The 26,800-nt window shown below is 41.9% G+C and overlaps 2 protein-coding genes and 1 non-coding gene across 5 annotated transcripts; 1 reads left to right on the top strand and 2 right to left on the bottom strand.

The window, feature by feature from the left end:
• Positions 1-101: 101 nt before the first annotated feature.
• Positions 102-8,759, bottom strand: LOC138959817 (methyltransferase-like 26). 3 transcript variants are annotated; one of them, XR_011453804.1, is made up of 8 exons: positions 8,624-8,759; positions 7,798-8,017; positions 6,561-6,732; positions 3,340-3,399; positions 2,902-2,969; positions 2,345-2,423; positions 1,066-2,038; positions 102-1,033 (listed from the first exon to the last, which is right to left on the bottom strand). XR_011453804.1 is itself a non-coding variant. In XM_070331448.1 (7 exons), exons 1-7 carry the CDS (start codon positions 8,634-8,636, stop codon positions 1,991-1,993), a joined length of 660 nt encoding a protein of 219 aa, XP_070187549.1. In that variant the 5' UTR covers positions 8,637-8,759; the 3' UTR covers positions 102-1,990. The 3 variants fall into 3 exon arrangements, 2 of the variants coding, with proteins under 2 accessions (XP_070187549.1, XP_070187548.1); XM_070331448.1 differs by having other exon boundaries at positions 102-2,038; XM_070331447.1 differs by lacking the exon at positions 1,066-2,038 and having other exon boundaries at positions 102-203.
• Positions 8,760-17,142: 8,383 nt separating this feature from the next.
• Trnag-ccc (transfer RNA glycine (anticodon CCC)) lies at positions 17,143-17,213 on the bottom strand. The gene has a single exon. It is a non-coding gene; the product is annotated as a tRNA-Gly (tRNA).
• A 160-nt stretch (positions 17,214-17,373) lies between these two features.
• Positions 17,374-25,915, top strand: LOC138959815 (mapk-regulated corepressor-interacting protein 1-like). Its single transcript, XM_070331439.1, has 6 exons — positions 17,374-17,530; positions 17,647-17,722; positions 19,339-19,457; positions 22,606-22,665; positions 23,004-23,051; positions 25,705-25,915. The coding sequence occupies exons 1-6, from the start codon at positions 17,479-17,481 to the stop codon at positions 25,773-25,775; spliced, it is 426 nt and encodes a 141-aa protein (XP_070187540.1). The 5' UTR covers positions 17,374-17,478; the 3' UTR covers positions 25,776-25,915.
• The last annotated feature ends 885 nt before the right edge of the window (positions 25,916-26,800 follow it).

The raw sequence follows: 26,800 nt of genomic DNA, 5'->3' as shown, positions 1-26,800 counted from the left end.
ATGGTATGTTTGTTGCGCAAATGAATGGAGACAAGGCAAGCAGATGTATGGGAAGCAGTCTAAAACCCTCTCTCTCTCTCACACACACACACACTAAAAAACATGTTCTACAAATGTAATAAAACCATGAAACGACAAAAGAAACCATCACTGAATTGAGCATGACACGCAGAACAGAAGCAGGAATGTTTGGCATGGATACTCTGCAAGTATAAAGTATGAAAATAAAAATCCGATTTCTTCCAGTTGTCAGTACCATTAAAAGCAGTTCAAAGTACCACCACTCAACCTGACAAAATCACAACTGACATTTTGTCTGGACGATGAATAAAACACATGGTCCAATGTGTCATTAAATGCAAATCAAATGCGGAAGTCTGATTAAACAAAAGTATATCTACTGCAACTACATCCTAAACTGAATGCCCTGGACGAAGGTCGGTCATATTGCTTTAAAACAAGTGGAGAACTAAGCAGACAAAAGTGTTCAAATGACAAGTTGACAACTCAACACAGGCCACATTAAAACAGCCATGAGATCAGATGATGAAACAAGCCGACAGAGATTATCTCCCTTCCCACACACACACTCGCATACTGTACATTGTCACAATGTAAAACGTGCATTACACCTCAATTCAACAAACCATGTGATATGTTGAAGGTATCTCAGAATGTACAAGTCATATATTCTAACAGTAATAAATAATTGGACCATAATCCTGCACCATGTGAAATGTTGAAGGCGTCACAGAATTTGCAAGTCATATATTCTAACAGTGACAAATAATTTGATCCATACTCCTGCAGCAAGCTTTAAACATGTTCATAAACGTAAACACAGCCTTCCCAACAATGCACCCTTCACTAGTTGTGTAGTTCACTCTCTCAACATTTTGACCTCAGACTTTAAGGTTGACTACTCTACGTATTATCTGTACTATGCCCTTTGGTCTTCATAGCTTTGAAGCATTTGTGTGACACCTGATATGTATTAACACCTGGCAAAAACGTTCATTATATGTATTAACACCTGTCATAAACTTTCATTATATGTATTAACACCAGGACAATTACACACTGCAGAGCACAGGGAATAACATAGCTTCATAAGTGCTCACTTACAGTGTGCAAATATTTACATCAAGCATGAAAAGTCTTGGGAAATCAAACAGCAATGCACAAACAATGACTTGATTGCAGGTTAAGGGAGCACACAGCTCAACAAAGAAGAAAAGCAAACAAACAAAGACAACTCAAGTAGTCACACTCGCCTATAAAGAACTAAATGGGCTAGACACTCATCCCAAGGCAGGCAAACTCAGCATAGCGCAAAAGCTGCTACACAATCATTCATGATTAAATTACTCATCACTCATTACTTCTTCTTAATTCAATAGTAAATGACTTATTACAAGCCACACTCGTAGCCCGACCCATGACAAGTGCACCACCACCACCATCCTTCCCTGCCAGCAGGACGTCACTGTAACAAACTTCACGTCTGACTTATACACAGAGTTTGTACGGCTGAGCTAAACACAGAATGTGTGGATGACAATGTTACTTGTGACTCATTTCACATTGGGTATGACTAGCTGCTACACCAAAACATGCCCTACTTCAAGGTACCCACTGTCTACAGTCACCTTCACCAGCAGGTGAACATTATGCACTGCACAACAGTTAGCATGTGTTGCAGTAAATATCATGTCCTGCCGGAGAGTCAGTGCGTATCGAGGGCGGGGATGATGATGGTGGCGGTGAAAGGGTTGACGCTGTAATTCAGTAGAACAACAGGTGGGACGGTAGGATGGACAGTAGGACAACAGGTGGGATGGTAGGATGGACAGTAGGACAACAGGTGGGACGGTAAGATGGACAGTAGAACAACAGGTGGGACGGTAGGATGAACATTAGAACAGGTGGGACGGTATGATGGACAGTAGGACAACAGGTGGGACTGAAGGTGCGTCTGGTGTGGCCCCCGTCACCTCTTGTAGAGCAGAAGCGACTTGTTGTTAGCAAGCATGTCCATCTGTAACACAGCAAGCAGCCACAGGCAGATGTCGTGAACCAAGCAGGGGACATAATGGAGCCAGGAGAATCAAGGTTTTCACACTCTGTCAGAATCACCCTTCAGAGTGGTTCACCTGTGCAAAATGTTTGTTTATTTTATGCGCACACACATATACAGAAGCAGCCATGCACTCGCACGCACACATTCCCAGTCGCACACACACACAGACACACATAAAGTATATATACACACACACACACACACATTAGCATGCAGGCAATAAGCTGGTGGGTGAGAATGGGGTGTGTGTGTGTGTAAACTCACCATTTTCTCCAACTGCAGACCATGCTGTGTGGCCAGTTGCTTGATGTCGTCCACATCTCGCAGTCCCCACGACGCGTTCCTAAGACACAGTCGACATCAATTTCACACAACCTGCATTCTCAGACCTGTTTGGCCTTGTGACCTCAAGTCAATGAGCCGAGACCAGCAGCCTGCCCTAGTTTAAAGACACTGACCTTCTGACCCCTAGTCAATAACAGAGTTTTCAACTATGAGACCGACGCCTTTGATGTCTGAGAAGAAACTTTGTCCAGGTCATTGAAGCAGAAACATGCATATCACTAGAGAGGGAGTGTCATGTTTCTTTCTTTAGCAATGTGGGTACACCTGTATTCTTCTTTAGCCAAACGCAAGGGGATAGTCCCGATCAATAGGGCGCAGGGGTAAAAGTTGATTAAAAAAGTTGCGCCTTATACAATGTAGTCCCGAAAGTTCAGCATATCGTTTTTATAAACAGACTGGTTACCCTGAGCCAGGAAACAGAAGGTTTGGAACATGAGGCATCCAATGTGAAACGTCTTGTACTTGTTAACACTGACCTTGACCTCAGCATCTGGTCAAACTGCACGTTGCTGTCGGGGGTGATGATGCCTCCCTTGGAGAACGGCTGAAAGCAGGACAACATTTTTAGCACACACTGACAATCACTGCAACATAGCTCATCCTTTCTTTTGACGTTTTCTTCCTACTTCTGTTTTCATCATTGAAATACACTGAACGTTTACTTTTAACACCCGCACACAGTTAACAATACATAATGTATCAAGAATGTTTTCCAGTGCTGTGTAAAAGATGAAACAAAATATATACATAACAGAGAGTGCATTCATCGAACGCAGAAGAAGAAGAAGAGAGTGCATTAAGAATAATTTTTTCCAGTGCTGTGTGAAAGATGAACTCAGGATTAAAGGTGGGAATAGAAAGATGAAAAAGAAAGATTTGCCAGATTGCGAAGCGTGAGAAAAAGCCAGACTTACACCGTACATGTAGAGAAGTCCCCCAGGCTTCAGCAGAAAACCAGCTGCTGCCATCAAGCCCTGAACACACACACAACGCCTTTATTCCTTTTCATCAACACAATGGTCCTTCAGCAAAGGCAATTATGCAAACAGAAAAATATCTCAATTCTGTAAAAACATCAACAGGCTCCTCAAAATGAGAAAATGAGGCACAATGTTGAATGAAGCACATACATCCACAAATACGACCTTAAAGGACCATAACAGGCTGTTTTTGGTGTCAAAAACGCGTTCATTTGCGTTTTGGCGTGACTTAGGTTAACCAGACATATGCATGCAGTAGGAAATTGTGTTCTCACCTTTCCTCACAGGGTTTAGTTTATTTCGGAATCGTTTTGGGCCATAATCCGACGAATTTCGTGGCTGAAGCGAAGCGTTTTCGCGTTCCGATCTGGCGGGCATTGTATCCCGAACGTCCGCGAGAGTACGGAAGTGGTGAATTCTGGGTAAACATTCCGATGACGTCACAAACAGTTATCATGGCAGAAGCAACTTTAGCTGCTGAACCTTACACTTTTGAGCCTGGGGGTTAAAATCTAGGGTCTGCGCGCCCCGTGATTTGTAATTTTTTTTTACAAATCACGTTAATGCTCCCGATATTTTCTTGTCATCTCTAAAGTCAAGGCACAAAAAAAAAATCCCTTGACTTTTGGGGTAGCGCGACTGTTGATGTTTAGTTTTTTTAGTTTTTTTTCATTACTAGATTTTCCCGTCGCTGGGAAATTCGGGTCACTTCCTCCCAGTGGAAAGCTAGCAGCAACACAATCGCGCTACCCCAAAGTCAAGGGATCTGTGGGATTTTTTTCTCTCTTTTCTTTATCTTCCCATCGCTGGGAAATTCGGGTCGCTTCCTCCCTGTGGAAAGCTAGCAACAACAAAGTCGCGCTACCCCAAAGTCAATGAATTTATTAGATTTTTTTTCATTTCTTTATTGTCCCATCACATTCCACAACTTGGACACATACCACAACTTGACACATTACCACGTCTTGGACACATACCACATCTTGGACACATACCACAACTTGGACACATACCACATCTTGGACACATACCACAACTTGGACACAGACCACATCTTAGACGCATACAACTTGGAAACATACCACAACTTGGACACAGACCACATCTTAGACGCATACCACAACTTGGACACATTACCACATCATGGACACATGCCACAACTTGGAAACATACTGCAACTTGGACACATACCACAACTTGGACACATACCACATCTTGGACACATTCCACATCTTGGACACATACCACAACTTGGACACATTCCACAACTTGGACCACAAGCGCAACTCTGTTGCTGCTAGCTTTTCACTGGGAGGAAGCGATCCGAATTCGCCAGCGATATAGGACAATAAAGAAATGAAAAAAGAATGAAAAACAAATCTAATGGATCCCTTGACTTTGGGGTAGCGCGACTCTGTGTTGCTGCTAGCTTTCCACTAGGAGGAAGCGATCTGAATTTCCCAGCGATGGGACAATAGGCTGAATAGAGAAATGAATGTTATTTATTTTTTTTACATTTGTACAAATAGCGGTTTTAGGTTCGACGTAATTTGTAAAATATTTTTACATTTTTACAAATCACGGGTTAACAGCTCAGTTGGAGGTTTAATTGGTGTCAGTGTGTAGACATACAGGCTGGGGGAGTGGCTTAGGAGCGAGCAGGTATAGCTGTACCGTATCAGCGTCTGTTGCTGGAGATCGTTCTTACTGCGTCGTCCGAGTTGAGACGGAAGTGTACCATCTATCTGGGTTGATAATCGGGGATTAATGTTGTATCCTCTTAGTCAGGTTTGAGGCACAAAGTTTACGAGGAAAAAGTCAAATGTCTGCCAGACTCAGCAAATAGATTAGGCAGCCCATGATCACTGTTGAGATTGTAGTTGAAGTTCTATCGGATTTGTTGTTGGTTATGTTGTTGAAGACGTATATGTTCCCGAATTTGAGTTGATGTTGTTGTTGTCGTTGTAGATGAAATCAAGGTTGTTACGTGTCAAATCAATCGTGTTCCACCTACTGTTTATCAGTGTAAAGCTGTTGTTGGTGGTGTTGTTGACATTGTAGTTGTTCTTGGTTTTTGAGTTGTTGTCAGTGTTGTTGTCGTCGTTGTAGTTGTTGTAGTCGTTGCTCAATGTTGTACTGTGTTGTTTTTGTTATTGTTGATACAGTTTCGCTGGTTTCTCAACAATGCTGTTGTGGTTGTTGTTGTTGAGGTTGTTGTTGTTGTTATTGTTGATGTAGTTTCGCTGGTTTCTCAACAATGGTGTTGTTGTTGTTGTTATTGTTGATGTAGTTTCGCTGGTTTCTCAACAATGTCAACAATAGTGTTGTTGTTGTTGTTGTTGTTGTCGTTTCTTTGTTTCTGGGTCCAGCCGATTCATTTTCACAGCCCATTCCTGCTTGAGCCTTGAGTCGGATGGAAACAAATGAAAACTCAAGCCTGAGTCCTTTTTTTGCAACTCCGAACATACGGCAGCAGCACACTCTCTTGGCATGATGTCGGGAGTACGCGCACATCCAGGGCTGCAGCAAAGACACAGACCGAGCGTCGCTACTTTCGCTTCCGATGCCTGTCTGTGACGTCACAGCCAACGGCTTGCAGCCGCGGGGATTTTGAAGTCTCACGTAGCAGACGAATTTGGCCGGTTTTTGAGCATGCATTTTGTGTGAAATTAGACTGATGCAACACAAAACCTGTGATTTACTGTTCGGTTTTTGCATCTTTAGATGCTTACCTATATCATTAAATCAACCCCAACTGCTTTAGTTGACCTTAAAAAGAACCTGTTGGGGTCCTTTAATGAGAGCACACCCACCCACACCCAAAAAAACATATACACACAGTGGCACACACACATACCTGCCAACCCTTGTGAAACCTCAAGTGTAGCAATTAACATTTCATTAGAATTTCCAGCGTATAAAATGGTGTTTTAGTGTAGCATTGTCTAACACTAACAGCGTCACAATTTGCCTTAAAACGTAGCATGCTACACTGACAGCGTTGCAGCTGGCAGCTCTGCACACTCACACACACACACACACACTCACACACACTCACACAGACACTCACACACACACAGACACACTCACACACACAGACACTCACACACACACTCAGTGACTCACGCACACACTCACACACACAAAGCGCTGACCTGACAGGTGTCCCAGGGAGAGATGTGGATCATGTTGATGTTGAGGATGGCGTCACATGACTCAGCGGTCAGTCGCTCCTGGTCTGGCCACTTGGACACGGGCTGCGTGATGTCGATGTAGAGCGGTGGTAGGACGTTGGTCACTTCCGTCTTGTGGATGTAGGCCTGGGTGCTGAAACAGGTCCTCGTCTACATTTTCGTTTTTTTTAATAATCCCACTGTTTAAAGGCATACTAACGCACTCCCGTGTTTACAAAGTGTAGTTTGCCCACAATCGATGTCAAACGCACCATAAGACCATATAATGACGATACGTCACCATGCGCGGACCATAATACAAGCATTACAGCTTGTTCTAGCCTCTGAAAAAGTGAGGATGTCAACAAAGCCGCGGTGTTCTCTCCCTTGCATCAACGTTACATGTGTTGCCAAATCTATAAATAGGACGATCCAGATCAAAATGAAAATTCAAATATCTCAACATTTAAGGGGTCCTAGACCACAATATTTTGCAGGGAACTTAATTTAGTCTGTCTCCAGCTGTTGGTAAAGCAATTAGCGTGTATAGTCATCGAGTACATATGGTTTTAAGTTCTTTAAAAAGTTATGTCAGATGATGAATGAACCATGGTGAAAAAAGTTATAGGAAAAAAAAAGTAAATTTTATTTTTATTTTTAGGAAGTGATACATGTCATTTCCAATGTTTATGTCTGCCATATGTTGGACCATGTGCTTTGCCTATAAATATCGACCAATCAAATTCAAGCCACTATGCTGACAGCCACACCCACACAATCACAGCAACTGTTTGACACTGGGTATTTGAGCGCAGTCCGCGATTTTTTGAAACGAACAAAATGCATGGTATTCGAGAGAAGTTTTGCTCTCAGCATTTGCCAAATAAGGATATCGTACTATGCTGAAATACTACAATGAATTTACAAACGGCTACCCTGGCTTCGTCCTTCCTGATCAAAGGGGGGTGTATTTTTGATATTTTTAGGGAATAGACTCAGCATTTTAATGGTCAAATGTCGATTTCTGTATGAAAATGTAGACAAGGACCTTTAACAAATACACTGCCCATGTGATGTGAGCATGTCATAAAGTGAAAACATCAAACTACACTATGTTTTTATTTTTATTTCCTCAGACAAAATCCCAAAAGTGAACGCTGAGATCCGGAAACAGCTCAACATTGTGCAATTTATTGTGAATACAAAGATACATAGCAACCTTTTGAGGTAGCTGACGTCACAGTCGCTGGGCAGGAAGGTGAGGTCGGGGAAGACCTTGGCAAAGTGCACAACATGCTGACCTGGCCCTGACGCAACCTCGAAGACGAATCCTTTCTTTGGCAGACATTCTTGCAACACCTCAAGGATGGGGCCCTTATTGCGGTCCGCGGCTGGCACTCGGATCAGGTCGTCGAAATCTCCAAACAGCTCCTGTTTGTCTGGGACACACACACACTGAACAGTAACTGTGGAGCACATAGATCTGCACAGGTCTCTCGCTTCCCTTCGCTACAAACATGTGTATGACCACAGTCTTATACATACATACATGTTTGCCCGGATCTTCACACAATGAATCATACATCCTGTACCCGATTTTCACACACTGACAAAGACATCTTTTACCGGACCTCAAAATTTCTATAAAAAAAAGAAGAAGGTTTTCCAGTACGTGAACTATCATCTATGTCAGTATGTGAGATAAATCGCGGCATAAGTTCGCCGGGTCTCAGCAATCAACAAGCTTTTCATATCTCAATACACACCGACTCATGCACCCTGGGGCTAGTCTAGTCGGGACTTTGAGTTGAAAGCAAACAAAATGTAAACCTGTTTTGACGTTACGGGTGAAAGACCCACCACTCCGTCAAACTCAAAGTGACCGTGACATTTGCGTTTCGCTAAGGCCGCAGACAGTGGTATTTTTCTCATTCATACATAGACGCTTCAAATGTAAAAGGTAACTGGTGTTTTTAGTGAACAGCTAGTCTAAATCCTTCATCATGTTTATACATACAGATTCTTAGAAAAACCTTCAACATTACCTGCGTATGCCATACTGCTCGTTGCGACCCAAGCTATAGTAACAAGAGTAACACCCCTTTACTCTTTTCACCGAAAGGCAAAGAGAGTACAACTTCGAGTTGAGATGGCAGACCAATCAGAATAATGGTTAAAGATGCAGTCCCCATTAAAGATAGTATACCGAAGATGCCTTTTTTTGACAATTTTCTGACGATTTGGACCTTAAAAGGTTCAAGGGACATTCGCTGTACTGTAATATTCGCTGTACTGTAATTTCACACCGGTGACACTGTGACGGTTCCCCTACGCTTTGTGTCCGGTGCCCTGACCCTTTGTGTTCGGTTCCCACTCGGTTCCCACACGCCAAAATTCGCGGACAAAACATCCATTTATGGTAGTATTAGGCAATGTTGCTCTCTGAGAATGGTCTTGTTAGATCTGTGAGTGTTTACACTACATGCCTAGGTGCTGTTGGATTGAAGGTTTTTGATATTTTAGCCGTTATTAGGTAGAATGCCTTCCACTTTACTGCAAAACTGCATAATTCGTAGCATCGGCAAGAAATATCCTACCAAAAAATGCCTGCTTGGAACTGTCGTTGGTCCAGCAAAAAGTTCAACATGTCTGTAGCAGACAGCCCAAGTTTCAAGATTGTAGGGCCATCCAAACAGCCGTAATAATAAAAACAACAAAAGTAGTCAGTGAAATTGGCTGTGTTCGGTCCCCACACACTTTTGTGACGTAGGCGTGACGGTTCCCATAATTCATTGTGTCGGTCCCCACTTTCTGTGTCGGACCCCACTTTCGACCTAATTCTCTGTGACGGACCCCACAACCAGCCTATTTTGTGTCGGTCCCCACACCTTCTTGGATTTATGACTTGCCGGTTACTTGTATCATTGTATTCATTGAATCTAATTGTCTCGGAGTTATTTTTCAGCAAAAACCGGCAAGGCAGCACCTTTTGTGATACCAAGTAAGTCAGATGACATCAGTATGTGTGTGTATGTGTGTGTGAGAGAGAGAGAGAGAGAGAGAGAGAGAGAGAGAGAGAGAGAGAGAGAGAGAGAGAGAGAGAGAGAGAGAGAGAGAGACTAACTTTATTAGTTTATGCCACAAATAATATATAACATTATTTATCTCTGGGACGGTTCCCAGTATACCAGCAAATTATGTGTTGATCCACCCACACCTTCTTGAACTGGCCTTCCCAATATCTACTCTTAGTCTTAAGGCCTTGGAGATATGCAATTTGGCACATTTTTAAAATAAAAGATCCACCTGTCGTATGTGAGATTCAGTTTTCAGAGCAAAATGCTGCCCAGGGACTTCTAGTGGTGATTGGAAAAAAAAAAGAGTACTTGCCTGTGTCAAGTATGTGTCTTTATCCACGCTTGTTGTAAGAGGCAACTTTTCCCAGCTCCTTGTGTTCATGACTGCTTTCTCTTAAAATTAATTACTTTATGACAGTCAGAATACAATGGAACAAGGCTACATAAACCCTGACAGCCTACGACAACGGCCCGACTAAGGCTCAACACCGCGCCAATAAATTCAGCATTGGGCCAATGTTGGGCCATGATTGCTCCGTTTTCGTAGGCTATCAGGGTCAAAGATACATATTGGTAAACTAGTAAAATACATGTTCAGCATCATCAGCAATACCACAAAAGGATTAAAACAAGAAATTCCTCCGATAGGAACTACACCCCCGTCAAAGGGAAATAACCTTCTCAGTTGGTGGCAGTGAGAATGGTTATTTCCCTTTGACCAACGGGGGTGTCCGTCTATACCAGGCCTTGTATAATTTTAATCCACCAATAACTCCCTAACCGTGTGTTTGACTGGTCCCAATTTTTGTAAGGACCGTCTCAGGAATGTATAGAACCTGTTCACCAAGTTTGGTGACGATCGGTCCGTTCATTCTTGAGATCTACTTGCGAACACAAACACATCGAGTGAAACCTATACACACCCATAGGGGGTGTAAAAATCCTATTAGCTGTATGTCAGCGGCACAATGCAACCAGAACCAGCGTTTATGTGGAGTGATCGGGTGCTGGTCACTACCGCGAGCGTCACTACCGCGAGTACCACTACCGCGTCTCACACTAAAGTTGTGTTTCCGTACCCGCGATAGCGTTTTTCCAGCGGTGCGACGAAAATCAAGCACATAGAAAATGACCAGGAGTGTTTCCACACGCGCGACGCGTTAGCGGCGCGACAAGCGGCAAGCGACGCGATTTTTTTGAAAGGGTCCTGGAGCGATTTTTTCGCGTTGTCGCGCGGCAACGCGGGAGTTTACAGATTTTACCGCATGTTTAAAACGCAAGTACGGAAACACGTCACGCGTTTGCGCGCGTTTTCTTTTGTCGCTGCCGCTGTCGCGGGTACGGAAACAGAACTTACCGCGAGTACGACACTACCGCGAGTACGACACTACCGCGAGTATAACACTACCGCGTGTCACACTACCGCGAGTATAACATTACCGCGTGTCATTTTATGACTTCCATGGCTGAAGGCAAAGGTTGAAATGTTTCCTTGAAATATAAAACAACAAGAAGGGCAAAGCCCATACGACTCACATGCTTTACACATTTTTCCTACCAAAATACATGTGACCTTGACCCAAGGTCAAGGTCATCCAAGGTCATGCAACACAAAGCTGTTAATTCAAGACATAGGAAGTACAATGGTGCTTATTGGCTCTTTCTACCATGAGATATGGTCACTTTTAGTGGTTCACTACCTTATTTTGGTCACATTTCATAAGGGTCAAAGTGACCTTGACCTTGATCATATGTGACCGAATGTGTCTCATGATGAAAGCATAACATGTGCCCCACATAATTTTTAAGTTTGAAACAGTTATCTTCCATAGTTCAGGGTCAAGGTCACTTCAAAATATGTATACAATCCAACTTTGAAGAGCTCCTGTGACCTTGACCTTGAAGCAAGGTAAACCAAACTGGTATCAAAAGATGGGGCTTACTTTGCCCTATATATCATATATAGGTGAGGTATTGAATCTCAAAAACTTCAGAGAAAATGGGAAAAATATGAAAAATAGCTGTTTTTTAGGCAACATTTATGGCCCCTGCGACCTTGACCTTGAAGCAAGGTCAAGATGCTATGTATGTTTTTTGGGGCCTTGTCATCATACACCATCTTGCCAAATTTGGTACTGATAGACTGAATAGTGTCCAAGAAATATCCAACGTTAAAGTTTTCCGGACGGACGGACGGACGTCCGGACGTCCGGACGGACGGACGGACGGACGGACGACTCGGGTGAGTACATAGACTCACTTTTGCTTCGCATGTGAGTCAAAAAGGCCTGGTCTGTTCTCTGAACACTAATTCAATGTTTGTCATGCTAACCAAGAACTCAAAACGATCAGAACACACTATCAGAATACATATAGAATGGGTTGCTTCCAATCAAAGCCGTTAGAACACAAACTCACAAGAAGTAAGTTTGCATGCGTTCTCTCTACGGTTATGGTACTCGCGGTTGTGGTACGCGCGGTAGTGTGACACGCGGCAGTGTTATACTCGCGGTAGTGTCGTACTCGTGGTAGTGTGACACGCGGTAGTGTTACACGCGGTAGTGTCGTACTCGCCGTAGTGTGACACGCGGTAGTGACGCTCGCGGTAGTGTCGCATAACCGGAGTGATCTGGAAAGGTGTCAATCTCTCTCTCTCTCTCTCACTCTCTCTCTCTCTCTCTCTCTCTCTCTCTCTCTCTCTCACACATACACACACACACACACACACACACACACACACACACACACATACTGATGTCATCTGACTTACTTGGTATCACAAAAGGTGCTGCCTTGCCGGTTTTTGCTGAAAAATAACTCCGAGACAATTAGATTCAATGAATACAATGATACAAGTAACCGGCAAGTCATAAATCCAAGAAGGTGTGGGGACCGACACAAAATAGGCTGGTTGTGGGGTCCGTCACAGAGAATTAGGTCGAAAGTGGGGTCCGACACAGAAAGTGGGGACCGACACAATGAATTATGGGAACCGTCACGCCTACGTCACAAAAGTGTGTGGGGACCGAACACAGCCAATTTCACTGACTACTTTTGTTGTTTTTATTATTACGGCTGTTTGGATGGCCCTACAATCTTGAAACTTGGGCTGTCTGCTACAGACATGTTGAACTTTTTGCTGGACCAACGACAGTTCCAAGCAGGCATTTTTTGGTAGGATATTTCTTGCCGATGCTACGAATTATGCAGTTTTGCAGTAAAGTGGAAGGCATTCTACCTAATAACGGCTAAAATATCAAAAACCTTCAATCCAACAGCACCTAGGCATGTAGTGTAAACACTCACAGATCTAACAAGACCATTCTCAGAGAGCAACATTGCCTAATACTACCATAAATGGATGTTTTGTCCGCGAATTTTGGCGTGTGGGAACCGAGTGGGAACCGAACACAAAGGGTCAGGGCACCGGACACAAAGCGTAGGGGAACCGTCACAGTGTCACCGGTGTGAATTTAGAAACACCTGCAAGGATTTGCTCAAAACTGCTCTGAAACTATGCCAAATAATTAAAATAATTTTAATCAGCGAGCGGTTTGCATTGCCCAGCTCTCCTGTCAGGAGACAGGACTTTCGGTCGTCATCATTATTCACATAGATACCCATTCGTCAAAGCAGATCAAGACCGTTGGATTGAGGAAGTCAAATTTACAAGGCCAAAAAAAAAAAATTGTTTGTTTAGGGTAACATGACCAAAAAAAGAAGGGTCGGTAGGTAGGTAGGTTTTTTTTTTTGTTTTTTTTGTGTGTGTGTGTGTGTGTAAATGCTATGTTGGCTGAACATTCACTTCTTATATTTGATGAATACATGTTTCAAAACTAACGTATAAATAAAACAGAGAGAAAGGGAGAGAAAGAAACGCCAAATGTCTCTTTTTAGCATTTTTACCTCTTTTTTTTCCTTTTTTTTTTTTGAAATCAAAAAAAAGTTTTTGGGTCGGCGCCAAATCGATAGGGTCGGTCGGGTTACCCTAAACAGACAATTTTTTTTTTTTGGCCCAATCAGTTTCGCATGCAAATTCCGTGCCATCAGTACAACATTAAAACGCTTCACAGAACAGAACAGAAACGAACAGAATGTCGGTTGGAGAATATCAAGGTCTGCAATGACTACCAAACACAGCATTCAGATTTGAAAAATAGAACGCTCAAACACTAATTCTAAGACCTTCCTCGTGTGTATTTTCATTTATTCAACTCCCAAAACGAACCTCGTAGCTCTCGGCTCAATTTCAAATCTATATCTAGGGCTTTCATTCATGCCTCTGGCAGCTATTGTTGACTTTCATGCAAGGAGTCAAAAATTGCAAATTCAGTTGTTGCGAATTAATTGTAGACTGCCCTCGGCCAGGCGGCATCAAGTCCCGCACGTGAACTAATTACGTCAATTAAAAGCCTTCATGGAAGTCTATTAGTCACACTGAGTCTCGGCGAGAGGAAGAATTCTTTCTGTTGACGGAAGAACATTTTTAATTGTAATTATGGTAGGCCTATATGTATGGGTCCGTTTTGGCATTACCCCACAGAGCCTTTAGCCTCAGAACTTGGTGTTCACGGGAAATATTAATTACTATTTGGCGGGAGATGCGAACTGACAAACCGCAGGCTGATGATGAAGTTTCGTTTGGCTGACAACACTAAAGGTATGTGAACGCATCTTTGAGATAGTTGTGGGAAGCTCCTGGCTGTTTATATTGTTATCTGCGTCAAAACGACAAATCTTTGCTCTCCATGCAGTGCCGACCAAATTGGGCAATGCATCTTTAAGCAAGTGATCGGTAAAATGCCTCAGGCTTATTTTTATCTGCCGGCGATAGGAAGATTAATAGTATGTAAAATATTTGTTTGTGTCTAAGTTCCGCAGTTGAACAGCCTTAGCTGGACGACATAAAGAGCATCTCAACATAGGTCGGAAGACATGTGTGCGAGTGTCACTACACACACATGATTTGGCCATCCCTGCACACACGGTACACACACACACACACACATAATGCGTACACACACATACACACATACACACTGACACACACACACACGGCACACCACAACCACCACCCTCGTCTCGATTACCAGTCTATGTTAAAACATAATTATATTCAAAACTTGACTAAATGTTTAAACAAACAAACAAACAAGTCGCGTAAGGCGAAATTACAACATTTAGTCAAGCTGGCGAACGAACAGAATGAAACTGAACTCACTGCATTTTTACAGCAAGAGCGTATACTCGTAGCATCGTCAGTCCACCGCTCGATGCACAGGCAGTGAAATTGACAAGAAGAGCGGGGTAGTACTTGCGCTGAGAAGGATAGCACGCTTTTCTGTACCTCTCTTCGTTTTAACTTTCTGAGCGTGTTTTTAATCCAAACATATCATATCTATATGTTTTTGGAATCAGGAACCCACAAGGAATAAGATGAAAGTGTTTTTAAATCGATTTCAAAAATTTTATTTTGATAATAATTTTTATATTTTTAATTTTCAGAGCTTGTTTTTAATCCAAATATAACATATTTATATGTTTTTGGAATGAGAAAATGATGGAGAATAAGATGAACGTAAATTTGGATCGTTTTATAAAAAATATAATTTGTTTACAATTTTCAGATTTTTAATGACCAAAGTCATTAATTAATTTTTAAGCCACCAAGCTGAAATGCAATACCGAAGTCCGGGCTTCGTCGAAGACTACTTGACCAAAATTTCAACCAATTTGGTTGAAAAATGAGAGCGTGACAGTGCCGCCTCAACTTTCACGAAAAGCCGGATATGACGTCATCAAAGACATTTATCGAAAAAAAGAAAAAATTGTTCGGGGATATCAATCCCAGGAACTCTCATGTAAAATTTCATAAAGATCGGTCCAGTAGTTTGGTCTGAATCGCTCTACACGCACGCACGCACGCACACACACACATACACACACACACACACACACACACACACACACACACACACATACACCACGACGCTCGTTTCGATTCCCCCTCTATGTTAAAACATTTAGTCAAAACTAGACTAAACTTAAAGCGTATCATCAACTCACGTCCCTAAAAGGAACATTTCCTGTGAGGACGTTAAGGACCCCTAGATTCACTAGACTAAATGTTGACTAAATGTAAAAACAAGAAAGACAAGAAAGGTAAGTTTATGCAAAGTTTAATTTTTATTTAAACAAAACATTCACTTTATTGTCATTATAGTGGACAGACATACAGATGATTATTATGGCAAATTAAACAAGTCGCGTAAGGCGAAATTACTACATTTAGTCAAGCTGTGGAACTCACAGAATGAAACTGAACGTAGTCCGCCGCTGGTGCAAAAGGCAGTGAAAGTGACGAGCCTGTTTGGCGCGGCAGCGGTTGCGCTGTGCTTCATAGCACCCTTAATTACTGTACCTCTCTTCGTTTTAACTTTCTGAGCGTGTTTTTAATCCAAACATAATTATCATATCTATATGTTTTTGGAATCAGGAACCGACAAGGAATAAGATGAAATAGTTTTTGAATCGATTTCGGAAATTTTATTTTGATCATAGTTTTTATATTTTTAATTTTCAGAGATTGTTTTTAATCCAAATATAACATATGTATATGTTTTTGGAATCAGAAAATGACGAAGAATAAGATGAAATTGTTTTAATAGAAGATGAAATACATTTTCTAGATAACTGCCTAGAAAACAACCAATTACGACCAATTACGAAAATCTTTCATGAGTGAAATTAATCTACCTATATATTCATATGATGTACCAAGTCAACTTTTGCAAGTAGACAAAGTACAAACTAAATTGGGAGAATTTGTATATAATTGCTTCCAAAAAAAAGAAACAATGTAGGCCTAATCATTTGGTTATTTATCTTCCCGTGTCTTATAAACACTACGTTTCATGACAATAAAGTTTATTCGTATTCGTATTCGTATTCGTATTCATACACCACGACCCTCGTCTCGATTCCCCCTCTATGTTAAAACATTTAGTCAAAACTTGACTAAATGTAAAAAGACAACCTAGTAGGCGTTAGCAGTCGATCTGTTTGGGACTTCTTTCTACATAAACATGAAACATGTATACATGTGTAACCACTTGCATGGAACATTCAAATTATCTTTGGCTAAGCTGTGCGGTTGATTTTTGCGCTCACCAGAAACGAAATAGTCATTCAGTGAATACATCTAGCCACACACACACACACACACACACACACACTTCCACACTTAAATGAAACGAAACAACACAGATGTCAACATTTGACGAGATCATGTCAGTTATTACTCACCGCCATATTGACAGTTCATACAACTTGAAACCGAAATAGATCAATGTTTTGTATTTTGTTTTTACTCTGAGCAAAAATATAAATAAAATCAGAAACCGTCAATCTTTGAATAGGTAATAAATCAAAACTTGACTAAATGTAAAAAAGAATCTGAGATAGGCAAAAAAAAACAGACAAAAATGTGCGCCGTCCGGGAATCGAACCCGAGTCGCAAGAATGGGAATCTTGCATGATACCACTACACTAACGGCGCTTCGAGAGTAGGCGGACGAATTAAGGTTTATTAACTGCTAACTATTATAAGAAGAATGTTTTACCTTATTTTGCGTTCAGGTTCGTTGTAGTGTGACAGAATTTTTCAAAGCACAAAATCACATCAAATTGTATCATTCATCACTTCATCGCCTCTTCTACAGAAGGAGTCACTGTCTTTCCTTAAAAATGGCGAAGTCCCTTCATTTCGAAAGGACACACTGAATGCGCAGAAAAGGTGCGCAAAGTCAATCCGATGACAAGGGATGTATGCTTTGCCGAGGGGACCCAGCAAAATTGTTGCTAGCACTAGGAGAGGTGACTGCATTTTATTGATTTCTGTCTGTTGAGTTGACAGATTGCAATGCTGATTGTACCACGCAAAAGTAGGATTTTTTACTCGTTTGTTTATGCGATTTCTTATTTGTTATCAGGTCCAACACGAGGGTTTGATGTCTCCGAAAACTGTCGGGATCAAGCAGAAAAAGGTTGTACTGGAGCCACAATGAAGTGAGTATGTCTTCCGTCTTTGTTGACACCCCTTTTGTCGTCTGCTGTGCTTATTTTCGTCCCTTTCGTAGCGTGCGCCGAGCTACATCGGCGTTTTTCTTGTCCGAACATGTGCTTGCCAAGCGCCATGTGCTTCTGCAAATACGTAAGTTCAAGGGGATTTGGATTTCGTCATGGGTCATGATCGTACTTCACTCTAACAGTCGCTGGTTTCTTCTATTTTGCCCTCCATGTCTGGGTTAAGTTGTGACGATCTTGTGTATGTTTGTACAAGTACAGATTGTTGATGTCAGCACATTGCGATTTCGAGGAAAGCCAGTGTTCTCCGGTCAGCTGTTCGCGTTATCGAGAAAGTAGGTCAAAATAGTGAGTGTGTGTTGTCAGAGAGGTCACCGTGTACCCAGCGTGTTAAACTGTTGTGTGCAGCAGTTGGGCGTGTTCTTGGCTCCTCTTGAAGAAACTAACATGTTTTTCATGTTTGTTGCAGTACATTTGTGTATCGATGTATTTTTGTTGTGTGTTTGTTGCAGTATATTGTGTATTAAATAATGTATTGACTATTGTTGTGTTTTTTTGTTTTTTTCCCAGTGTCAAAGTATTTTTGTTGTGTGTTTATTGCAGTGTACATGTATGTTGTGATATGAATGCTGTTTTTATATGTTATACTCTTACTTTCTGCCTATGTTTTAATTCCAAGCGCAAGACAAATTCTTCTATGTGAAAATTGAAGCCAATAAAATTTGAGTTGAGTTGAGTTGAGTTGAGTTGTATCAATGTCATTTTCTTGTGTGTTTGTTGCAGAATGTGGTGTGTCCATTTATTGTTATGAGTGTTTGTTGCAGTGTGTTGTGTTCAATGTATTTTTGTTGTGTGTTTACTTCATTGCAGTGTGTTGTGTGTAAATGTATTTTTGTTGTGAGTTGGTTGCAGTGTGTTATGTGTCAATGTATCTTTGTTGTGTGTGTTTGTTGCAGTGTTTTGTGTGTCAGAGTTTGAGGGTCGTTTTACAAGTAAAAAATGTACAAGGCCTATAAAATACCCAAACCATAAGTTATGCGAAGTGATGACGTCGAATACTTTGATGCATGAATGAGTGCTTCTGGGGTGATAACACGAGACAACTCCTGTGATCTTGCCCGAGGTTCCGCCTGTTACCATTGTCTTTTTACCGTATAAAATGCACGACTTACACACAAACTGTTACCAAAGCGACATGCTATTTGGGACCAATGCACGGTTTTTTTCCTTTCTCATGTGATCTTGCCGCGAGGTTCCGCCTGTTACCAGCCGAAAGAAAGAAGTGGCATAACCTCACCAGAACCGCCCATTCTTCCGGACTACGTCAGTCTATTGAAGCGACGGAGGTCTTCAATTAGGCTTTGGGAAGCATGTCAATGTGCAATTGTTGTATGTGTTAGTTGCGGTGTATTTTGTGTCACTCTATTGTTTTTATTGTGTGTTTGTTGCAGTGTGTTGTGTGTCAAGGTATCTTTGTTGTGTGTTTGTTGCAGTGTGTTGTGTGTCAAGGTATCTTTGTTGTGTGTTTGTTGCAGTGTGTTGTGTGTCAAGGTATCTTTGTTGTGTGTCAAGGTATCTTTGTTGTGTGTTTGTTGCAGTGCTGTACAGACCAAGGCCTTCTTCACTCACAATGGCAAGATGCGCGGCCAGCCCAGAACAAACCACGTGGAACACCGCAGCCCCCACCACCAAGATGCCGTCAGGTTCCTAGAGGACAGTGAGTGTAGTCTCTCCCTGTCAGCTGGATAGATTAGTAGGTGGCCTTTATTCAGAGATAAAGTGGTACCTGTGAAGAAAGGACACCAGCCCAAAGTGTCCCTACATTGCAGGTGGCTTGTCATGACAGATCTGTTTTGAGTCAAGCTGATAGACAAAGGGACAGCAGTAGCGATTCAGTTGGTATTTATAACAAGGAAAAGTGGAAGTCAGAAACGTACATTTCTAAATTAAGATTATGAAGACAGTACTTCAGTGAGATTGTGGAAAGCAATACATTGGTCATCTTTTTTACATTTAGTCAAGTTTTGACTAAATGTTTTAACATAGAGGGGGGAATCGAGACGAGGGTCGTGGTGTATGTGTGTCTGTCTGTCTGTGTGTGTGTGTAGAGCGATTCAGACTAAACTACTGGACCGATCTTTATGAAATTTGACATGAGAGTTCCTGGGTATGATATCCTCAGGTGTTTTTTTCATTTTTTGGATAAATGTCTTTGATGACGTCATATCCGGCTTTTCGTGAAAGTTGAGGCGGCACTGTCACGCTCTCATTTTTCAACCGAATTGGTTGAAATTTTGGTCAAGTAATCTCCAACAAAGCCCGGACTTCGGTATTGCATTTCAGCTTGGTGGCTTAAAAATTAATTAATGACTTTGGTCATTAAAAATCTGAAAATTGTAAACAAATTATTTTTTTTATAAAACGATCCAAATTTACGTTCATCTTATTCTCCATCATTTTCTCATTCCAAAAACATATAAATATGTTATATTTGGATTAAAAACAAGCTCTGAAAATTAAAAATATAAAAATTATTATCAAAATTAAATTTTCTAAATCAATTTAAAAACACTTTCATCTTATTCCTTGTCGGTTCCTGATTCCAAAAACATATAGATATGATATGTTTGGATTGAAAACACGCTCAGAAAGTTAAAACGAAGAGAGGTACAGAAAAGCGTGCTATCCTTCTCAGCGCAACTACTACCCCGCTCTTCTTGTCAATTTCACTGCCTTTGCCACGAGCGGTGGACTGATGATGCTACGAGTATACGGTCTTGCTGCGTTGCATTGCGTTCAGTTTCATTCTGTGAGTTCGACAGCTACTTGACTAAATGTTGTATTTTCGCCTTACGCGACTTGTTTCTTGTTGATTGGAATGTTAAACTGCAGGCAAGGGGAATCATCGGTGTGTTTGGCCTTCTGCTTGTAAAACTCCAGACCATAGTAACTGGCTCCTTCTGAGTATGGCGACTGGATCGGGCTACATATTAGTGCTTGTTGAGCTGACTGTTACCTGATTGTGTTGTGCTGACTGTTACCTGAATGTGTTGAGCTGACTGTTACCTGATTGTGTTGTGCTGACTGTTACCTGAATGTGTTGAGCTGACTGTTACCTGATTGTGTTGTGCTGACTGTTACCTGAATGTGTTGAGCTGACTGTTACCTGAATGTGTTGAGCTGACTGTTACCTGATTGTGTTGTGCTGACTGTTACCTGAATGTGTTGAGCTGACTGTTACCTGAATGTGTTGTGCTGACTGTTACCTGAATGTGTTGAGCTGACTGTTACCTGATCTGATTGTGTTGTGCTGACTGTTACCTAATTGTGTTGTGCTGACTGTTACCTGAATGTGTTGAGCTGACTGTTACCTGAATGTGTTGTGCTGACTGTTACCTGATCTGATTGTGTTGAGCTGACTGTTACCTGATTGTGTTGAGCTGACTGTTACCTGAATGTGTTGAGCTGACTGTTACCTGAATGTGTTGAGCTGACTGTTACCTGATTGTGTTGTGCTGACTGTTACCTGAATGTGTTGAGCTGACTGTTACCTGAATGTGTTGAGCTGACTGTTACCTGATCTGATTGTGTTGAGCTGACTGTTACCTGATTGTGTTGTGCTGACTGTTACCTGAATGTGTTGAGCTGACTGTTACCTGAATGTGTTGTGCTGACTGTTACCTGAATGTGTTGAGCTGACTGTTACTTGAATGTGTTGAGCTGACTGTTACCTGATTGTGTTGTGCTGACTGTTACCTGAATGTGTTGAGCTGACTGTTACCTGATTGTGTTGTGCTGACTGTTACCTGAATGTGTTGAGCTGACTGTTACCTGAATGTGTTGCTGACTGTTACCTGAATGTGTTGAGCTGACTGTTACCTGATTGTGTTGTGCTGACTGTTACCTGAATGTGTTGAGCTGACTGTTACCTGATCTGATTGTGTTGTGCTGACTGTTACCTGAATGTGTTGAGCTGACTGTTACCTGAATGTGTTGAGCTGACTGTTACCTGAATGTGTTGAGCTGACTGTTACCTGAATGTGTTGAGCTGACTGTTACTTGAATGTGTTGAGCTGACTGTTACCTGAATGTGTTGAGCTGACTGTTACCTGAATGTGTTGAGCTGACTGTTACCTGAATGTGTTGAGCTGACTGTTACCTGAATGTGTTGAGCTGACTGTTACCTGAATGTGTTGAGCTGACTGTTACCTGAATGTGTTGTGCTGACTGTTACCTGAATGTGTTGTGCTGACTGTTACCTGAATGTGTTTAGCTGACTGTTACCTGAATGTGTTGTGCTGACTGTTACCTGAATGTGTTGTGCTGACTGTTACCTGAATGTGTTGTGCTGACTGTTACCTGAATGTGTTTAGCTGACTGTTACCTGAATGTGTTGTGCTGACTGTTACCTGAATGTGTTGTGCTGACTGTTACCTGAATGTGTTGTGCTGACTGTTACCTGAATGTGTTGTGCTGACTGTTACCTGAATGTGTTGAGCTGACTGTTACCTGAATGTGTTGTGCTGACTGTTACCTGAATGTGTTGAGCTGACTGTTACCTGAATGTGTTGAGCTGACTGTTACCTGAATGTGTTGAGCTGACTGTTACTTGAATGTGTTGAGCTGACTGTTACCTGAATGTGTTGAGCTGACTGTTACCTGAATGTGTTGTGTTGACTGTTACCTGATTGGCTGAATATGTTGTGCTGACTGTTATCTGAATGTGTTGAGCTGACTGTTACCTGAATGTGTTGAGCTGACTGTTACCTGAATGTGTTGAGCTGACTGTTACCTGAATGTGTTGTGTTGACTGTTACCTGATTGGCTGAATATGTTGTGCTGACTGTTATCTGAATGTGTTGCAGCTTGGAACAAGGCTATTCGCGACTATAACAGGGACAAGAACTCTTCAAATCCCAAAGATGGTGTGTATTCTTTTATGGCTGGATGAGGGGGTGAAAGTTGAACGTTGTTTTTGTGTGTGACCAAAGCATGATATGTTATTTATGCCATGACCCATTTTAGTGGTTAAGGCGAACAGTGGCTTGAGATCTGTGTCAAATGTCATATTTTGGTCCAAAATAGTACACTTTTTTTTATGCCTTGGTCCATTTTAGTTGGAATTTATTTTATGAATAAAATTTTGGTCATGCAATCTCTTCTTTATATTTGGGAACCTTAGCAGTGCAAACCTTAGCAGTGCATCTGTTTTGGATTTCTGCATCCACTGAATGACTGTTTATTTCTCTCTGGTATTGTGCAGGTGGGGCCGAGTGGTACAGACAAAGAGAATCAAACCCCACGATGGACGGTATGGCTCAGTGTGCTCACATCCGTGTGTGTCTGTTCTTTTCTCTGTGTAACTGCTTGTAAGAATTAACAGTGTTGCCCGTGGTGATTTACCATCACATGTTAGCAGGTTCTGGATCTGGATTTATACGTTGCAGGGCCGATAAGGCATATGCGCAACGGTTAAGGTTAAGTTGTGTGTGTTTGTGAAGAGAGTTGATGAAGACAGTTACCTCCCCTGAGCTATGCAGGCAGTGGGGCTGGGTAGTAAGTATTCTATGCCTGTTTGTTTGTGAAGAGAGTTGATAGGATCTGGTGGCCTGAAGACAATTACCTCCCCTGGGCGATACAGACAGTGGGACTGGGTTGTAAGCGTTCTATGCCTGTAGTGCTGTTTGTTTGTGAAGACAGTTGATAGGGTCTGGTGGCCTGAAGACAATTACCTCCCCTGGGCGATACAGACGGTGGGACTGGGTTGTAAGCGTTCTATGCCTGTAGTGCTGTTTGTTTGTGAAGACAGTTGATAGGGTCTGGTGGCCTGAAGACATTTACCTCCCCTGGGCGATACAGACAGTGGGGCTGGGTTGTAAGCGTTCCATGCCTGTAGTGCTGTGTGTTGAGGAAAGGGTACCGTCACCCAACTGCCAGTGTCTCTAACATTGCGCCCGCTAGTCTGTGAAACACCGTTTTAACACTTTCTCAACAAAAGCAAACTCTGTGTACATGCACTGTTTCATTGTGACTAATAATAATAATGATAATAAATCACTTTTCTGAGTCCTGATTCCAAGCACTTTACAGTTCCAATAAACACCTCACATTTACACACACACACACGTGTTACACAGATACACATTTAGACCCCCTCGTGTGAAAGCAGCTTACTGAACAGGGGGATGGATTGGCACCCACATGTTGTCCAGCAAGGCATGCGGTGCTTGGTGTAGATACATGGCTGATGCCAAGCCTCCCACACACCCGCAAAGCCTCCACATGACATATTTAGCCACTGACGTGTCAGTTGCAAAATCGGCTTGCCCTGTGTGTAAAGATGGACATGGCAACTAATGCCTGCCCTACCAAGGTATGTGGTAGGTCCATAGAGCATAACTTATATTACACTTAGGTGAAAAGGAAAAGGTCTTGAATTCTGATTACCTAGGACATGAGACGACAGGCACCAACACATACATGCTACTTCTGTATTAGTGAGTTCTTATCTTTTTCTTCTTCGGCGAGTTGTCTTGTTTTTTTACATTTAGTCAAGTTGTGACTAAATGTTTTAACGTAGAGGGGGGAATCGAGACGAGGGTGTGGACCCCCCGCGGGTTAGGGGGAAGAATTTACCCGATGCTCCCCAGCATGTCGTAAGAGGCGACTAACGGATTCTGTTTCTCCTTTTACCCTTGTTAAGTGTTTCTTGTATAGAATAGTCAATGTTTGTAAAAGATTTTAGTCAAGCAGTATGTAAGAAATGTTAAGTCCTTTGTACTGGAAACTTGCATTCTCCCAGTAAGGTCATATATTGTACTACGTTGCAAGCCCCTGGAGCAATTTTTTGATTAGTGCTTTTGTGAACAAGAAACAATTAACAAGTGGCTCTATCCCATCTCCCCCCCTTTCCCCGTCGCGATATAACCTTCGTGGTTGAAAACGACGTTAAACACCAAATAAAGAAAGAAAGAAAGATGACCCAGAGCCTCACAAAATCGTCTTTATCTCTGAAACTATTTGGAGTTTTTAATTGAGACTTCATGTAATCTATAATCACTATACGACCTTCTCATTGCCCAACTTTTGAAAGAATATCTTTGTAAACAAACAAATAAACGATGACGTAATTTGAACTACACAGTCCGGATGATGTGGGTCGTGGACGACCCATATGGAATTACGTTGTTTATCCTTATGTGGATGGCGTGGGTCGTACACGACCCATACTCTCAAAGAGGCAGCAAAATGTTTATCTCTATTCGGATGGCGTGGGTCGTGTGCGACCCATACTTTTTACGTTGAATCCTTCTTTGGGAAGTATGGGTCGTACACGACCCACATCATCCGGACTGTGTAGTCCAACGCGTGATCCGGTGAAGGTTAAAGCTTCTGTGCTGAATTATACTAAAGAGAGGGAGGATGGCTAAGTGCTGGATAAAGAGGGGGGGCTCTGAGACTGAGAAAGTCATTGCACTTGTTCTATTTCGTTCCCTGCTACAATGTATCACTATCTCTTTGCGACAAAACTAGCAGAACTTTCCCAAGTAGTCACTGTGTTGTTTCCCTTGATCAGAATGTTGTTTTAAAGAAGTCTTGCAAGTTTCTTGCACTTCTGGCATTAACAAGGTTGTGTTGTTACCAGAGGTATCCAGTTATTATTGCTTGTTTGAGACTTCCAGCAATTTGATGTGGAGGAATAACAATGTACTACCGCTCGATTGACTACAAGAAATATGATCTTGGGTGTATCAGATGATATTTGTGTGTGTCAGATTTCATCGCATTTACACATTGATAGGTTTCACAACTTGGAGGTAATCGGCACGCTTCAATTAGGCTTTTAGTGGGTGTCAATCCAAGTTCACTTGCCTGCAGAGGTTAGTCCCAAGAAATGGGTTACTGTATTCCAAGCACTCTGCTCCTGCTAATACAAGCGTTCTTCTTGTTTATGTGTGTTTCAGACTTCAAGAAGTTTGACCTTGAGGAGTACTGGGGCAACAGGACGATGCGACGACTGACAGAGTCCAGCTGAAAGGAAACCCTGAGAGTTTCTGTCCCTGACCCGTCTTGGCGCACTCAAATCTCATCACCACATCTGTACATAGCATCCATCCATCATCCAACATCACAAAAAAGAGAAAATATATATCTATATATATATATATATACACAGTGTGTCTCCTGGTGCTTTTGGCTGTGGTGTTTGTCTGTGTGTGTGTGTAAGGCAGAAAAAACAATGTGGTTTGGTGCAGTGATGTGGTTTGGTACAGTGGTTGGTTTGGCACAGTGATGTGGTTTAAGTTATACTTTTAGGTCTTCCTGCATTCACATGCACAGATACACTTGGCATTTCAGCCATGCTTTGGACATCTATCCATTACAAACATTTCCAAGTTTCATTGACTCTGCTGTAAAAAGTAGAAAATTGCAATTTTTTGATAGTTTTCATTTTTATCATTGTCAAAGTAGATATCCAATAATCGGAAAAGCGGAAGTAAGTGAGGCAAATTGACCCAATCAGGTTGTGCGCATGAACTAACTTGGTTTAAACAGTTTTATTCAGTTGCATAAATACAAAGCCGTAATTGAAAATTGTAATTAAGGGAGCACAACAAGATAAACTTATAAATGTGCTCTTAGAAACAAACGAGTAATGTGGCGGACAATATTGTAAATGCATGATATTTAAACAAATGAAAACAAAAACAACAACAACGATAACTATAGCAACAGTGGTACGGAAATCTCACACACACACAACGCACACTCACACACACACACGTGCACACACACAAAAACACACACACACACACACACACACACACACACACACACACACACACACACACACACACACATAGAGACACAGAGGACAATCAGATACAGGGAGAGAGAGAGAGAGAGAGAGAGAGAGAGAGATATTGCATCCACTATAGATCAATTCAATGCTCTAGTAACAAAATGACTAAACATATGGTGTTAACAAAAACGTTTGCTGTCTAATATAAATTTCTGAATCTGATAAAACAGCGCTGTGTTTTCAGCCAAGGACTTGTC

Source organism: Littorina saxatilis, linkage group LG2, assembly GCF_037325665.1.
Source record: "Littorina saxatilis isolate snail1 linkage group LG2, US_GU_Lsax_2.0, whole genome shotgun sequence".
NCBI lineage: Eukaryota > Metazoa > Mollusca > Gastropoda > Littorinimorpha > Littorinidae > Littorina > Littorina saxatilis.
This window is presented reverse-complemented; position numbering and strand designations above follow the sequence as displayed.